At 39.4% G+C, this 17775-nt stretch overlaps 1 protein-coding gene across 1 annotated transcript in view; it reads left to right on the top strand.

Moving 5' to 3' along the window:
* Positions 1-17775, top strand: part of MACROD2 (mono-ADP ribosylhydrolase 2) — a gene marked incomplete at its 3' end in the record, with an annotated part of 1984281 nt that overhangs the window by 1794265 nt on the left and 172241 nt on the right. Inside the window, 1 exon segment of the mRNA XM_079943661.1 lies at positions 16335-16376. Coding sequence (XP_079799787.1) covers positions 16335-16376 — 42 coding nt within the window.

The following is a 17775-nucleotide window of genomic DNA, read 5'->3' on the forward strand; positions in this document are numbered from 1 at the left end:
CAGTGTGTAGGATTTATCATGTGTAGTTTTCAATGAATGTAGAAAACAAAACATACAAACACAATTTCTGATCTTGAATATGGAAGTCTTTTTTTTTATTGGAGTCTTAAGTCCTAACAGAATTTAGGAATGTTAATTTTCCTTGTAATAACAATGTCAGATTCACAGCTTTGAGATTATATCAAAGAATCCTGGTGCTGGAAACTTGAAGGATGTCATGGTCAAACCCACATCCTCCCTGACTTGAGGGAAAGTCACATTTGTTTACTGTAGGGGTTCCCAACTAGTGGTGATTTTGCTCTTCAGAGAACATTTTCAGACATTTTTGTTTCTCACAACTGGAGGAAGGGAGGAGCTACTGGCAACTAGTGGGTAGATGCCAGGGATGGGGCTAAACATCCTATGATGCACAAGACAGCCTCACCCAGCAAAGAATTCTCCAACCACAGATGTTAATAGTGCAGAAGTGGAGAAACTGTGCTACTGTAACCGTCTGTCTCTTACCATTCAGGCCACCAAGGCAGACTTTGCCTTTGGATTGGGTTTATTTCTGCCTGCTAATGTCTTACCCAAACTTATCTGTCTAGCTGGATGTGGAACCTGTGCCCTCAGCCCAACGTCTGACTTCCTAGATTCATGACCCTCTCTTAGTCTAGACTTTCCTCTCCCCATTTACTCTGGATCACAGATTTCTATGTTACCCCCGCCCCACTGCCTGGTTCTCCCAGCCCCAGCTCACTCCTGGTATCAGTCATCTACACCAGGAAATCCAATGTAATAGTCTCAGAAACTGTGATTAAGTGTTATGTAGGTTTTATACACCTAATGAGTAAGTGTGGAGGTGAAGGCTAATATACAGAACAAGGAAGAACAAATTCACCAATTTTTCTCTCTACATACCTCAAGCAAGGCTTATTACGTCTCTGGCTAAAAGTTTTCACCTTTATCACTGACCATTGAGTTAGTGACCATTTGTTGATGAAATTACCTTGTGAACTGACAAATATATTTGATATTAGAAATCTTCCATTCTGTACCAGTATCCAAGCTCAACTGATTCATTCACAATGAAAACAGCTATGACTAAAAAATTTACCCATATTCTGTTTATTTTTGACCCTGAAAGCAATTAGATTTGCCCAGTTTTTTTTCCAGTTAGGAAATTTATATAGTTTATGCACAATACTCATTTTGACTTATGCAGAGTTAAATATAATTAAAATATATCTTTCAAATAGTAGCTAGCTGAGAAAACTGATAAAATAGGAAAATGCTTCCAGGGTGGAGATGTGTTCCTCCTAAACCTACCACTTGTCTCTAAGAGGAAGATTTGCTTTAGACAGATAATTTCATTTGTTTTTATAACTGTGACTCAAAAACTATTTGAGAAAATCTAATAGAAAAGAGGCTGAATTTTCCCCTGTTTTCTTGATAGACAGCAAAATAGTGAGCCATTTGACCCACTAATATTTGGGGGGCATTTCTCAAGTACAGTATAATATGATAAACTTTATAAAGTTGCAAAAATATCCAATACCTTAAAAATGAGCTTGAGAAATGGTACATACATATACAAATACATGTATGATAAGTGTTAAATTAATAGTAGATAAAATTAATATATATAGGAATAATAAATAAGTTTATAAATTATAAACTTTATTGGAGACGATTTTTGGCCTTAAATATGGATATTCTTTGTTGGACATAACACAAAATCATTTGAATGAAAAAGTCAAAGCATAAGTCAAGTTTGAGAGCTCTGCCTTGGCAACCTCTTAAATATTTAAACAGATCACAATGGCTGGCTAAACTGCATAGGCTTTATTCAAATATTGACGGCTATGTTATTAATTTATTTTGAGTATGCAGACATATTTTGTTTCATGCTTTTTTCCTACTTAGACATAAAATACCATAAAGAAAATCCCAAATATAGACTTCGATGAGAATTGTCATATCCTTTGATGAGAATTGTCGTATCTTTTAACACATGCCTATCCTTTTCTAAACAAAACAAATCAAGAATCTTCTCAATCAGATTCCAGTTATTTTGGCCTCCTTAAAGTCTTCCAAATATGAATTAACTTGTACTGACACAAATACATCTTTCATTAATTTTCCTGGCCATGTGTTTCTATCATTTATTTCTGTCTAAATTCTATACACTCTTGCAAGGTAACTCCACTGGATTTTTATATTACGATTTCTTTCTTAACCTCTGTCTTGTCTCACCAATGAAAAGGTAAATTTGGAGAGAACACATACCATTTCTGATATTCTATTGTACTTCCATAATCTGAAAAATTTCAAAATATGTGCTGGATGTTTATTAAAGTAAGTAAAAAGCTACCATGACCTTAAGCTGAAATGCTATTTAACCGAAGCCTCAAGTAAAAAGTCTTTTTTTTTCCCCAGATATCATAAGTATTGTTACCAGATCTAGATGAGGGGACAGCACTTCTTTTCATATATTTATCACCTTTAATCATAAGGAAAGACTATTTCTCCAAGAATATTTTTCTAAAATTATATCCTCTGACAAACGGACACAACTTTTTAAAATTTTTACCTGAATCTGTTATTCCAAAGCTAAAAAGAGAAAGGTACAGTCAGCCTTTCATATTCACAGGTTCCATATATGTAGAGTCAACCAACCATGGATTGAAAATATTTTAAAAAAAAACTTTTTTTAGAAAGTCCCTAAAAGCAAAATTTGAATTCACTGTGTACTAAGCATTTGCATAGCATTTTCATTGTATTAGGTATTATCAGTAATCTAGGAATGATTTAAAGTATATGGGAGGACAAGCATAGGTTATATGCAAATAATACATCATTTTGTACAAAGGACTTGAGCATCCCTGGGTTTTGGTATCTGCATAAGATACCTGGAACCAATCTCCTTCAGATACTGAGGGATGACTCTATTCACTCTACCCCTTCTTCATCCCCCTTCTCACTCATTTTATAAGTTCTTCTCATCCACCATCAGTATTACACGCTTCCTGTTTGCCCAAGGCTTTGATCATGGCTGCATTTAAAATACAGTTCTTATAAGATGCCCGAAGTGGCAAGTATTGTACAGAACAGCTGGAAGACAACATCAGCAAATAATCAAGTACAGCACTGAAATAGTCATAATACCAGGATTTCTGAGGCAAATACACATGAGGACCAGGGTGGTTAAGCTAAGTTTCATGATGAATGTGGCACTGCATTGGGCTTTAAAGGATGAGCAGGAGCAGAGAAGTGATGCCAAATGTTGTCTAAGTGACACAGAGGAAGAAGGGCAGTTCAGATGGGAGAATCTGGGAAATAAGTAAGATGGTTATATTCGATGTGTGAATCCTTGACTCAGAAATGTTGACACTCATCACCATGTAATAAGCAGTTGGGCATAAGAGTAAGCCTTTTAATGGGAGAGTAACATGATAGATCCTGTATTTAAGAAGGATTAATTCATTCCTCACCAAGAGACTGGCCTTCCAATAATAACCGAATGGCATAGGTTCATCACCTGCTTTTCTTGGGATGGTAGTGAACAGAGGCTGAAGAAAGCTCAGTCAGTTGCCCAAAGTCACATAACTGGGTATTTCTGACCTCAAATCCTTTCTACTATGCAACGTTTCTTCCCATAGCAATCCCCAAAATGTGGACAATTGTTTGAAGCTCGACTTTCTGCTAAAAAAAGTCATACATTATCAATTTGTTGTAATAGTGCTGGAGTTTCTGACAAGCGACTGTGCCTCCAGCCACAGGGAATATCCACATTTCCTTCCTCTTCTTACCTGCTCCCCAGTCATCAGTTTTCCAAGAGCATTAATGAAGCACAGGATGCTATGATCTGCTAAGGTTTTCTTCACTCTTGCTGTTTCAGCACAATGGTCAGAAGGCCAAAATTGAAGGCACTGGTGACAGGGGTGGTGAAGATCTGAAAAACCTAACTAATGACTAGTGAGGAGCTTGGTACATAGTCAAAACCATCTGTTTATCGGGGAAAAACCACTGAGCTTGTTATCACAGGAAACAGTTTCTGTTCCTGTGACAAACACCTTAGAACCGTGTGACTTTGTGCCTGTTGTTTAATCTTTCCATGCTTCAGTTTTGTCCTGTGCACACACAGTAATACGATATTTCCAAATAGAATGAATAGCAATGTAAATGAATATTCAGAGAGGTGTCTAGACCAAGGATCGTACATTTTAAAATATGTGTGTTTATTTCTTATTATAATTTTAAAAGGAGGTATTTCAATGATTATGACCATCTTTTACAATATATATATATAACTTCTTAAAATATATATATATATATAACTTTTTATTACAATAGTAGTACAGATTTGTAGTAAAAATAGAGAATCCAAAAGAAAAAATTACAAACCACCTTTTATCCCACAGTTCAGAGATGAATCAGATTTTGTTGTTTATCCTTCAGATCTTTTAAAATGAAAAAGGAAAACAACCAGAAATGCAGTCTTATAACTTGCAGTGTGTCACATACCACAAATTGTGAACATTTTTTCATATCATTATATATTCTTCCATAACATAATCTTAAGGGACCCAATGTTTACCCCAAACCATACTGTTGAACTGTGAAATTATCAATGCAAATTATTCTCTACCTGTTGATGAATAACACTTAGAGAAAAACATCTTTATAGGTAAACATTGGCACACATCAACAATTTTTTTAGAATACTTTTCTAGAAGGGGCATTACTTTTTCAAAATGCATACAAAATCAAGATGCTTCTGTCAAATCAGCCATTGTGTTGTGGCCCTATGGGTGAGTGTCATGTACTCAAGGGACATCATTCCCAGGGTCAAAAATAAGAACAATGACACCTCATGTTGAACAACCTGGGTATCTTAGTCCTTTCGGGCTAGTATAACAGAAAACCATAAGCAGGAGGCTCATAAACAACAGAAGTTTATCTCTCACAGTTCTGGAGTCTGGAATTGTGAGATCATGGTGCAAGCATGGTCGGGTTCTGGTGAGGATCCACCTCTGAGTTGCAGGTGGCCGTTTTCTCATTGTATCCTCACATGGTGGAAAGACAGCTCTTTGAGGTCCCTGTTATAAGGGCACTAATCCCATTCATGAGAGCTCCACCCTCATGAATGGGATTATCTCCCTAATTACCTCCCAAAGTCTTATCTCCTAATGCCATCTCACTGGGGGTTGGGATTTCAACATATGAATTTGGGGAGAACACAAACAGTCCGTTGTACTGAGTTTACATTCTCATGAACAGTGTGTAAGAGTTTACTTTTCCGCCAGTCTTCCCAATGGTGTATATTCTCATGTTACCGCTTTTATACATGAAATAAGCTAACTAGTGGGTAACAAAGTGCATTTCTTTTATTACTAGTATAGCTAATCCCCTTTATTCAGTTGTTATATCTCTAAATGTCTTACGTGAAATTGCTAATCATATCTTTTGCACATTTATATTGACTATTTCATATTTATCTTATTGATTTGTAAGAACTATTTGTATATCAAAACTATTAATCTTTTCAAATGTATGTTGTAAATAGTTCCCCAGATTGTCATTTGTCTTCGTGATGTTAGATATTATTCTTTTATAACCAAAACCATGAGGAAAGGTAGAAGTAAAGACCAAAGAAAGATGAAAGAAAATGTAAAATAAAAGGGGGGCGAATAGAAAGAAGGGAAGAGGAGGAGATGAAAGGAAGAAAGAATGAAGGTTGAAAAAAAAAAAGAAAGCAAAGAAGAAACCTTTTTATACAAGAGAATGAAGTTGAAAACTAAAAACTCACAAAAGACCTTGATTTTAATCCTATGTACTTGATCCCATAGGACATTATTATTTCTAAATGGAAAAGTTCTTAGTTCTACTCCTCAGATGTTTTTTTTGCAAAGCAATCTGCTTCCTGATTTACTGGATGTGGTAGGAGGAAAGATGCCTTAACCACGCCCCACCCCGCAAAGATGCCTTCATCCCCAGAATTTGTGAATATGTTAGGTTACATTGCAAAGGGGGAAATAAGATTGCAGATGGAATTAAAGCGCTGATTAGCTGATATTAAAATAGGGATGTTATCCTGGATTATCTGAGTGAGCCAATATAATCACAAGCTTCCATAAAAACTGGGAGAGGGAAGCAGAAAGCAGAGAGCCAGAGGGAGACATGACTGGAAGGATGTTCAGAGAGAGGCAGCGTTGCTGGCTTTGACTGTGGAAAAGGGGGCCACGGCTAAAAGGAATGTGGGTGGCCTCTAGCAGCTAGAAAGCTGAAGAACCAGATTCTCCCCCAGAGCCTCCAGAAAGGAATGCAGCCCTGCTGATGTCTCGATTCAGCCCAGTTAGATCCACGTCAGACTTCTGACCCACGGAACTGTAACATAAGAAATTTGTGTTGTTTTAAGGCACTAAGTGTTGTAGAAATTTTTTATAGCAGCACCAGTAAACTAATCTATCAGTTGTCTTTGAATAAAGGATAAAAACACAAGCCAAGCTGTTGACCCAGTCTGAATTTTACATTTTTTTGAAAATGGCATACTCAGTGTATAGCAAAATCTACAGAATGAAAGAATTCAAAATTTTCTTTAATTATGAATATTTACGGGGACTTGGCACTTTTGTGCTCATTTGTACACTTTTAATGTCTGGATTGCATCGATGGTTAGAATTATACAAGACATGCTTCCTGTAATGTGACATAAATGAGTTGATCGCCTTCTTAGGAAATGGGTGCTAACTATTTCCACTTGATGGGCCTCAAAAGCTACAAACACATTTTGCCTTCAATGAAAATCCAGTGAAGTGTTGCTGTAACCAAGCAGCCTGAATGCAGGAACAAGCAGCAGGCATAGACAGAAAGCAATCTGTCTCTTCAAACCGGGGGAATGTGCAGTGTGTGTAGCAAACGCTGATAAACAGCAGAACAAATAAAGACCTGGGAACACAAGCCTTGGCTAAGCGGAGTTTGATCTCATTAGGAAGTTCTGATAAAAGATAAGACAAGGAACTTCCCTGGTGGCTCCAGTGATTAAGAATCTACCTGCCAATGCAGGGGACATGGGTTCGATCCCTGGTCCGGGAGGATCCCACATGCCACAGAGCCACTAAGTTTGTGCACCACAACTACTGAGCCTGCGCTCTAGAGCCTGAGAGCCACAACTACGGAAGCCCATGTGCCCAGAGCCCATGCTCTGCAACAAGAGAAGCCACCACAATGAGAAGACCGTGCACCACCACAAAGAGGAGCCCCTGCTCGCCACAACTAGAGAAAGCCCGCACGCAATGACAAAGACCCAATGCAGCCAAAAATAAATAAATAAATAAATAAATTTTTAAAAAGATAAGACAAAACGCTGCTGGGAGAAGGGAGGATGCTATAGGCATCTTTACAAAACCCCCTACAAGGTGCTTTTGAAAGACCCTTGGAACATCCTGGGTAGACTGGTTTCTGTTCTGTAGTTGAAAACATTGAGGCAAATGCAGGAAAAAGTAATAACTTTCAAGGAATAGCGTATGAATGAAATAATTCCTAATAAGTCACAGAAATAAGAATAAAGATAAACAATAGAGGGTTTTTTTGTTTTTTTTTAAATGTTGAGCCTTCTTTTAATTAATTTTTATTTTTGGCTGTGTTGGGTCTTCGTTTCTGTGCAAGGTCTTTCTCTAGTTGTGGCAAGCGGGGGCCACTCTTCATCGCGGTGCGCGGGCCTCTCACTGTCGCGGCCTCTCTTGTTGCGGAGCACAGGCTCCAGACGCGCAGGCTCAGTGGCCGTGGCTCACAGGCCTAGTTGCTCCGCGGCATGTGGGATCTTCCCAGACCAGGGCTCGAACCCACGTCCCCTGCATTAGCAGGCAGATTCTCAACCACTGCGCCACCAGGGAAGCCGTAGCGTTTTTCTAAATTTATTTTATTGAAGTGTAGTTGATTTACAATGTTGTGTTAATTTCTGCTGTACAGCAAAGTGATTCAGTTATACATATATATATTCCTTTTCATATTCTTTTCCATTATAGTTTATTATAGGATGTTGAATATAGTTCCCTGTGCTATACAGTAGGACCTGTTGTTTATCCATCCTATATATACTAGTTTGCATCTGCTAATCCCAAATTCCCAATCCATCCCTCCCCAACAGCCCTCCCTTTTGGCAACCACAAGTCTGTTCTCTATGCCTGTGAGTCTGTTTCTGTTTCATAGATAAGTTCATTTGTGTCATATGTCAGAATCCACATATAACTGATATCATATGGTAATTGTCTTTCTCTGTCTGGCTTACTTCACTTAGTATGATAATCTCTAAAACCATCCATGTTGCTACAAATGGTATTATTTTCATTCTGTTTTATGGCTGAGTAGTATTCCATTGTCTATATGTACCACATCTTTATCCATTCATCTGCTGATGGACATTCAGGTTGTTTCCATGTCTTGGCTATTGTAAATAGTGCTGCTGTGATCATTGAGATGCATGTACCTTTTCAAATTATAATTTTGTCCAGATATATGCCCAGGAGTGGGATCTCAGCATGGGTCTTTTTTTTTTTTAATAATTAATTTATTTACTTTTTGGCTGTCTGGGTCTTCGTTTCTGTGTGAGGGCTTTCTCTAGTTGCAGCAAGTGGGGGCCACTCTTCATCGCAGTGCATGGGCCTCTCACTATTGCGGCCTCTCTTGTTGCGGAGCACAAGCTCCTGACGCGCAGGCTCAGCAGCCATGGCTCACGGGCCTAGTCGCTCTGCAGCATGTGGGATCTTCCCAGACCAGGGCTCGAACCGATTTCCCCTGCATTGGCAGGCAGACTCTCAACCACTGCGCCACCATGGAAGCCCTCGGCATGGGTCTTTGAAAAGTTGTCAGTCTACTTCACTTGCTATTCACTCTGTAGTCCACAGCAATCATGCAATTCTCTCTACCCTGCTACCGCCACCGTCCTTGTGGAGGTTATCAGAACCTCTTCAATGGGTGAAGTGTAGTTATTGAAACCAGTGCATATTCGATCACATGACTCCACATGACCTTTTGCAACCTTTATCTTACTTGCCTGGGCAGCCTTTATCCTGTTGACCATTCTGTCCTCCAATTCTCTTCCTGCCAGCCCTCTCTGGTATCCTCACTGCACAGGGCCATCTCCAGCCAGGAGTCCCTCAGCATCTCCCCATCAACACATCTAAAACTAAATCCAAAGTCTCCCCCCCAAACCCCATCTTCCCTCTCCTGAACCCCATATCTCAGTAATTGGTACCATCATGTACCTATTTGGCCAAGCCAGGAACAGCAGAACCATGCAGTTTTCTAAGCAATGCCTTTTATTTATTCATTTATTTATAAAGTAATGAAATTTGAGTGTTCCTCTAGACAAAGGACCAGCTTGGGGTGGGGCGGGGGTGGGAGAAACAATTTTGGCTTTTTAAAAACTTTCTCCTGACCCTCTCAATGACGTTGCATAACATGGAGTTAGCAATTTGTTAGGTCCAGAGGGTCCTAGTTTTCAACGTAATGGCAAGATGCTCACTCTGAAGAATTCCTCTTTATCAGTCATTCTTTGCTTGGAATTTCTGCTTTGTCAAGTTTCTCAAGAAGCCATGAGGATACCCATATCTTCCTTACTTCATGGAACTCCTAAAAAGCTTGGAGCACTTTATTTTTGCTAATAATATTTCTTTTCTCTGCAAATACAAATTGCTCCTAGAAGCCCTGGATAATGAGTTATTTAAAAGATAAGGGATGCAGAAGCAGCCTGCGGTATGAAAATCAAGCATTAAGAGAGAGGACTCGGATGCACATGAGATAAAAGCCAGACGAAGATCATCTCAATTGTCCTGCTTGACAGACTTGCCCATATGTGTAGGTGTCCCTGAAATTTTGAGGAGGATATTGTATGATCTGTTTCAAGTACCTGTCAGTTTTTTGTCCCCCCTTAAGAGTGGAGAGGCTGCCTTAATGGCCCTTGAGGGTAACTTTTTCCTTTGTAACACATTCCTTTTTCCATGCAACCCACAGGCCTCTTTAAATCCAGAGCTAGTCTCCATCCATGTACATGTTCCTCAGCCAATCTAAGAGTCCTGGCCGTGGACCATGATAACCATGCCCTCCAGCTACGTGCTAGCTGGGTGACTTCAAGCACATATATCTCATAAAGAGAATAACTGTTTCTTACTCTCAACAACCATGTGGTGTGGGCATCCCTTCCCAGCATCAGTATTGGTTAGACATCCAAGTTATCTCAGCTTGGATATAAAACGAGACAGCTACTGGTTTTGAATGATTCTCCTCTCCAGCGCACAAATAGTACTTTTTAAGATCGGCTTACATGAGCATCACCTGCAGGGCTGATTAAAACAGAGTGCTTGATCCCTCCCCCAGAATTTCTGATTCAATAGGTCTTTAGTGGGACCCAGGAGTTTGCATTTCTAACAAGTTATCAGATGATAATCATACTGCTGGTCCAGAGACCACACTTTAGGCTGAAGTTCTGTGGGATTTTGTAGTCTGTTTGTTTTTTATTCTTTTTACTTCCCCCAAAGACTGCATTAGTGATGGGAACTCTAGGCAAGTACAGGAGTAAGGCACGTCCCAAGCCATTGCAAAACACATGGTATACTTTATTTTTCAAAGAAGTGTGGGACTGTTTGTTACTGAGAAATGAGCTGCTTCTCTGAAGACAAGTATCTTTAAGACAACAATCTTTCATAGTAACTCTGTCTCCCATAAAAGATGAAGTAGATTGACGTTAAAGTAGGTTACATGCTTCCTTATGAAGGAGTTTCTGAAGTGCATAAAGCTAGGTGTTACTGAAAACTGGTTATTCATGGGAAACTAGTTGTTTTTCAAACTTGTTTTTGACCAAAATAAGAACTTTAGTCATATTTGTAATTTTTGTGCAGAATTCAATAGGATAATCTGACAGAGAATGATGTACTGAATAAAAATTGTATTCAGTCTGAAACTGACATCAAAGAGGCCCCTTAAGATGAAATGAAGCCTTAGTCTCTGGGTGGTCTCTGCTGAGGAAGGGAAGGGGATTTTCCGGAATTGGCATTTCTGAACACACAGAACAAGAACAGTTGATAGATTGCTCTCTTTTTTGAAATGGTATCACTCTGGCTGAGAACCTTTTTTTTTTTTTTTTTAATTTATTTTTGGCTGCATTGGGTCTTCGTTGCTGCACGCGGGCTTTCTCTAGTTGCAGGGAGCAGGGGCTTCTCTTTTTGCGGAGCACGGGCTCTAGGCACGTGGGCTTTAGCAGTTGTGGCTCGCAGGCTCAGTAGTTGTGGCTCGTGGGCTCTAGAGCTCAGGCTAAGTAGTTGGGATGCATGGGCTTAGTTGCTCCTGCACATATGGGATCTTCCTGCACCAGGGCTCGAACCCATGTCCCCTGCATTGGCAGGCAGATTCTTAACCACTGTGCCACCAGGGAAGTCCCTGGATGAGAGCCTTTTATTTTTGTCCTCTAATGAAGAAGTATGATGTTTGAAGAACTGTTAAAAAGGGCAGCTCTCTGCCCATGTTCCATCCATCTCTTAACTGCTTCCCAATTTTGAGTGGCATGACTCCCCATTTCCATAGGCTATCATCTTCTTTTATACATTGTCTTTTGGTCCCTGCTTTTGTTTGAAAAAGATTCTTGCTAGAAATATGTTGCATAAACATGGCTCAGGTGAGCACATTATATAGAATAACGTTGAACTAAAGTGGATTTCATTAATAAGTAATGGCACTTTAGGTACTTTGTGGGCCAAAGTACTCTTGCTTGATTTTAACACAAATACCAAAATATTAAGGCATTTATTTTTAGTAAATTTCTCTCATGAAAACATGTTATCGCTCGAAAGATGGTATGTCATTCCTATGCTTAAAGTTGCTTAGTTCTCAGGATGAATTTAAAATGCTTCAACCTGGTATACTAATCAAGATTCTTCATAGAAACAGAACCAATGATATGTATATGGAAAGAGATATAAGGAATTGGCCCCCACAGTTATGGAGGAGCTGATTTTAACTGTGACCATCAAGAATTACCCTTGTAACACCCCAGATCTGCAGTTGACAGGTGGAAACCCAGGAGAGCTGATGGTCTCGTTACAGTAGGAGTTTGAAGGCCTAAGAACCAGGAGGGCCAAGGGTGTAGTTTCAGTCCAAATGCCAACAGTCTTGAGACCCAGAAAGAGCCCATGTTCCACTTTGGGTTCAAAGGCACAAAACATTCAGTGTCCCAGCACAAAGGTAGTCTGGCAGAAGGAGTCCCCTCTTACTTGTGGGAGGGTCAGCCTTAACAGATTGGCTGAGATACATCCATATTAGGGAGAACAATCTGCTTTACTCAGTCTGCGGATTCAAATGTTAATTTCATCCAGAAACATCCTCCCAGACACTCCCAGAATAGTGTTTGGCAAATGTCTGGGCACTCCATGGTCCAGTCATGTTGATACATAAAATTAAAATTAACCGTCATATTCAGCATGGAACATGGAAGATCCTTTGATAGCTAGAACAGATCACTTTAACCATAGTTCCTCCTATAACTCTTCCCTTCAGCCATTCAGAACTAGTTTTATTTCCGTAAAAGCATCTTGGCTATTCATATCCAGGTGTTTTTAGCTGCTTTTCCCTCTGCTTGAGTGCGATTACCCTTGTCTTAGTTTGAATACCCATACCCCACCCTGGAAGCAGACTTGAAACACAAATTCAAGTGGAGATCATTTATTTGAGAGAAAATATCAGGAAACACCAGCAGGGGAGTGGAGAAGCAAGGCAGGGAAGGGAAGGAAGGCAATAATGGTAAGTTTTAAGCCCATCACCACTAGACCACTGGGACCCTATCCTATGCTTCGGATTGGGGAGATTCTAGGAGACAGTGTAGAACATGCCACGTGAGAAGTAAGGGAGCTGGAGGCCTTATATGCAAATCCTGTCAGTCATTTTGTGAAAGGCTGCCCTGGGCGGGGGATGGTAATTCCATGACACAGCAATTCAGAGAAAGCCCTCAGGCAAAGATACCCAGGGGCTGGTGGCTGGAGGTCAGGCTGGCAAAGCACTGAAGCGTGAAGGAGCAAGGGGTGTAGGCAGGGCACCCACACCTACTGGGCACCTAGTGCAGCTTTCACTTCCCCCTAGCTAACTCCACCTCACCCTTTGGACTCAGCTTAAGCCTCACTTCTTCTGGAAACCATCCATAGACCTCTCTGACTTAGCTGCCTCTTGTCTGTTTCCCAACAGAACTTCTCACCTGCATCAGGGAATCTGTTACTTCTTCTTCTGATTGTTGTCTTACTTTTCTATGCCACCCACTTCTTCGTGAGCTCTTTGAGGGAAGGGAGTGTCACCTTGTATCTCCAGGGCCTTGCATAGTTCTGGCACATGGTGTTGGCCAATAAATGGTTAGGCAGTAAAAGTAGTCATCATAATGACATGATAACAGTAACAGCCAGTATTTATTGATTGTTCCTTCTGTGCAAGCATTTTACATGTATTTCCAACTCTAGAAGAATGGTAATTTTATTAACCCTATTTTCCAGATGAGGAAGCTGAGGAGTAGGTTTACATAATTTGCCCAAGTTTGCCCAGCTATACATAGTTTGGCCTGGAAGTGAACCTAAGCAGTCTGAATATAGGTCCTGGATTTATTCTTAACTTCTGTATGAATAAATGAGTGAGTGAGTGAATGAGTGAATGAATGAATGAATAATAACACCAAGTCTGATCCTTCAACACCTTGGGAACATTCTGGGGATGATGCTATCACTACAGTCTATAAAGTTCAAATATCAACTCTGATGTCACATTTCTGAGAACCCTTCCCAGTAGCCTTGACTGGAAGCATCTGTCCCTCTCCTCTGGTACCTTTTGTAATGGCACTGACTATTCCCTACCATATGTTAAAATTTCTCTGTGTGTCTTAGTTTCCTTACTATTGATAAGTTACTAGATAAGTTTCTACTTAAGTGTCTGATTCATCTTTGTATTTTCTGTTTCCCCAAGCACCAAGCCTTGCACCTACTAAGCTACCAATGAGTGTTTGTTAGAAGGACAAATGGACACCTGGGGGACAATCAGAGAGATCTTTGACGTTTCCTTTATTTTCCCCTAGAAACTGTACAGACTCTTTTCCATCCCACTCTGAGATTCCACAGAGTCTGTTGTCATGGAGATGGTTCTAGATATTTTAGTCGGTTCTGGAAAATAAAATTCTGTTTAAATATATTAAGTTCAGAAAAGAATCTGTGAAGATTTTACTTTGTAGCATTTAGATAATCATTTGGTTAGAAATCACATTTCTAAGAAATAGCTATTCTTCCTCTTAAAATTATATTCATAGAAAGAATGAAAGAAAGAAATATGCAGAAAATCACTAATGTTTCTAACAGTCTGAATGGAAGAAAATTTACTTCTTTAAAATTTAACTGTGACCATCAAGAATTACCCTTGTAACACCTCAAATTAAAGGCATTTTCCATTCCTACTAGTATATTGCTAATCGTCATTAATAACTAATACTTAGAAGAGTGCCATATTGAATAAATTTGGCTAGGAAGTTGCAAATCTTTACTGAGTCCTTATTGTTTACAGACTGTCTTCTAGATACATGCTGTCCTAATATGTAAGAGATACTTAGAAATATAAACATAAGAATTCTCCAATTTGACTAATAAAAAATCAGAGAAAAGTAAAAAACAAAGCAAAACAAAAAAAGTCAGAAATTTAATTCAGCAGAAATTTCTTTATTGATTCTACTGTGTAATCAATTGCATTAGGTGCCAGGGAATACAAAGGAACATAAGACATAAGCTTTATCTTTGAAGAATTTATGACCTAGAAATGGGTCTATGGAAGACAGGTAGGTTAACAAGTAACAAGACTGTGGGATTTGTTAGTAATAATAACTATTATTTAGCACTTAATGATGTTTCAGTAGCTGTCCTAGTGCTTTATGTATTAATTTAATCCTAATTTAATTATCTAATTTAATCCTTATAACACCTCTCTGTGGGAGGCACTGTTATTATCCCACTTTACAGCTAATGAACCTGAAACTCAGGAATATTAGGTAATTTCTCCAAGATCAGATACCTAGTAAATGAGTGGATATAGGGGCCAGTATGTAGATCTAAGCCTAAAGGTCCTTAAAGTCCATACTCAGAAGGCAATAAAAATAAGGTACCAAAGGGGACACTATTCATTCACACTTGGGTGGAGCAGATGTTATGCTGCCTCAGCTTAGCCTGGAAGGATGAGTGTGAGTAGAGGTGGAGAAAAGCATTGCTTCCAGGACTGAGGCAAGTAGGGGAAGCTAAAGGAAACCTTAAAAAATTGGAAAAAAGGTCAAGTGTTGTCATGTGTGTAGGTGGCAGCATGAGTGGAACAGGAGTGGTGAAACCAAGAAAGGTGTTCGGAACCAGATCTTGTTGACCTTGAGTGTTACCCCAAAGAGTCTAGACTTTTCTCATTAGACAGAGAAGAGTCACTGAATGGTTGTGAACAAGATCAGAATTGTATTTCAAGATTGATTTGGCAGCTATGTGTAAAAGGAATTGGTGTCAGAAGTGGGAAGAAGAAAAGGGCAGTTGGGAAACCACAAAACAGGGAAGGTGAATGGCATTGAGAGCTGGCATTTGGATTGTAATAATGTGAGCAGAGAAGAAGAAACGTGGAAATAGGACAGGATTTGGCATCTCCTAGATGTGAGGAACACTTAAGGAGAAGAGATGATAACACATATTAGTTCAAAAAGCAAATACACCATTCAACAGGCAGAGGAAGTACACATCTGTGTCCAGTTAAAGGGACCTACAATAGGAGATGATATGAGGGGAGTTAAATGGGGATGGAGCAACTGGTGGGAGCATGTGAAAGCACATGGTTAAAGGTGTGGATTGGCATGTGTAGCAAACAAGCACTTTTTCTGGTGCAATGCAGGGGTTGGACATTCTGTCAGCCTACAACCAAATAGTGATGCCTGCATTTTCTCAGAAACTTGAGGTGAGCATACATACCTTTAATAAATGCAGAAAATGTGGCATTTAAAATCTGTGATTTTAATATTTTTAGGAATTAAAATGACCGAAGTGACCATATATCACTCTGATAAATAAAACAAATTATTTCATATATAGTTTATTATAAATATGTAATAACTTTTAAAGGAAATGTAAACCCTAGGTGTTAAATTGTGCTCTAATGTGTACACTTTCTTCTTAATTTAGCATGATAATATAAGACAGTAGAAAGGCATAATTTAACACTCTTTTCTACTGTTTTCTTCAATTTTTTATTAGTCAAATTGGAGAATTCTGGTGTTTCTAGCTTTCATATGAGTTTTTCTTTGTTTTATTTTTTAATAGATGATAATGAAGAAGAAGACATTGACATGAAAGAAGATTCAGGTATTAAATTTATAATTTTATTCTTACAGGATAGGCAAGGATCATTTTGTTGTTTATGTATACCTCATATTTTCCAAAGAAAGACAAAATAAGGTTAATAAAATAGAAATGTACACTCAAGGTTATAAACTAAGGAAATGTTATTATAAAATAACAGCTAATGCAGTTATGGTATTTAAACATTAAACTTGAATTTGAGCTTCCTGATAGCTAAGGTAAAAATGGAACATGATGTTGTAGTTAATAGAGGTGTGTAACAAATCACCCCCAAAACTTAGTGTCTAAAACACCCACTTACATGCTGAACTATTCTATGGGTCAGGAATTCAGACCAAACACAGCAGGGGTGATTTGATAATACTACTCCACAAAATCTGAGGCCTCAACAGGAAGACTTAGCAGCTGGGGGTTAGAATCATCTGAAGATTTGTTCACTCATATGTCTGGCTGGTGATTGACAGGGCTGTTAGCTGAGACCTAAATTGGGGCAGTTTTCTGAAGCACCTGTGCATGGCCTCCTCCTGTGGCCTGGGCTTCCTCCCAGCAGCCAGCTTCCTTTTGTTTTTTTCTAGAGAGAGTGAGCAAGCCAGACGCATATCCCTTTTAAGACTCATCCTCAAGAATCCCATATAATTACTTCCACCAAACTCTTTTCTTTGGAGTGGTTATTCACAAGCCCACCCAGGCTCAGAGGAGGAGAGAATAGACTCAGTTTCCTGATGGGGAGCGGTGAGGTTCTACACAGCAGGTAGGACCTGAAAAATGGCTGAGGCCATCTTTGGAAAATGCATTCTCTACATACGATGTATTGCTCTCATTATCAGAAAGTGAGATACATGCCTACTCCTCAAAAACAACCAGTGTTTGGTGAGAGAAATCTAGTGGTTAACAGCATTGGCTCTGGCCTGAGATCAATATGAACTTGGTAGCGAATGCATGAAGCAATAGGCCTGGATTCAATCCTAGCTCTTCCACTGAATGAATTAGAGTTTTCTGTATAAGCCTCAGTTTACACTTCGGGGGGCAATAACTCTTACCGTACATTCTTGTTTGGGGGACTAAATGAGATATCATACCCGAAATGTTCCTTGGACCATAGTAAACGCTCAGCGGATGATTGCTTTTCTCACTCAGTATATCGGACAGATATTAGAAGGCATAGGGCTTAATTCTCTGGCATGAGAGCCCCATGTTTCTCATTTTGGCAATCACACTGCTCTAGACATGAAATGGAGCCAGTTTTCAAAACTGAAATAGATCTCTTAGAGGCCCTAATTTTGTGTGACATCCTGTTGCTGCCAGAACTCCTTACAAATCACTGACAACCTGGGTCTGAGCAACTCCACGAACAGGGAGCTCTTTAAACTGTGGGGCAGACAGTCTCGTTGGGCAAGGTTTG

Source organism: Stenella coeruleoalba (assembly GCF_951394435.1).
Source record: "Stenella coeruleoalba genome assembly, chromosome: 15".
In the NCBI taxonomy this organism is placed as follows: domain Eukaryota; kingdom Metazoa; phylum Chordata; class Mammalia; order Artiodactyla; family Delphinidae; genus Stenella; species Stenella coeruleoalba.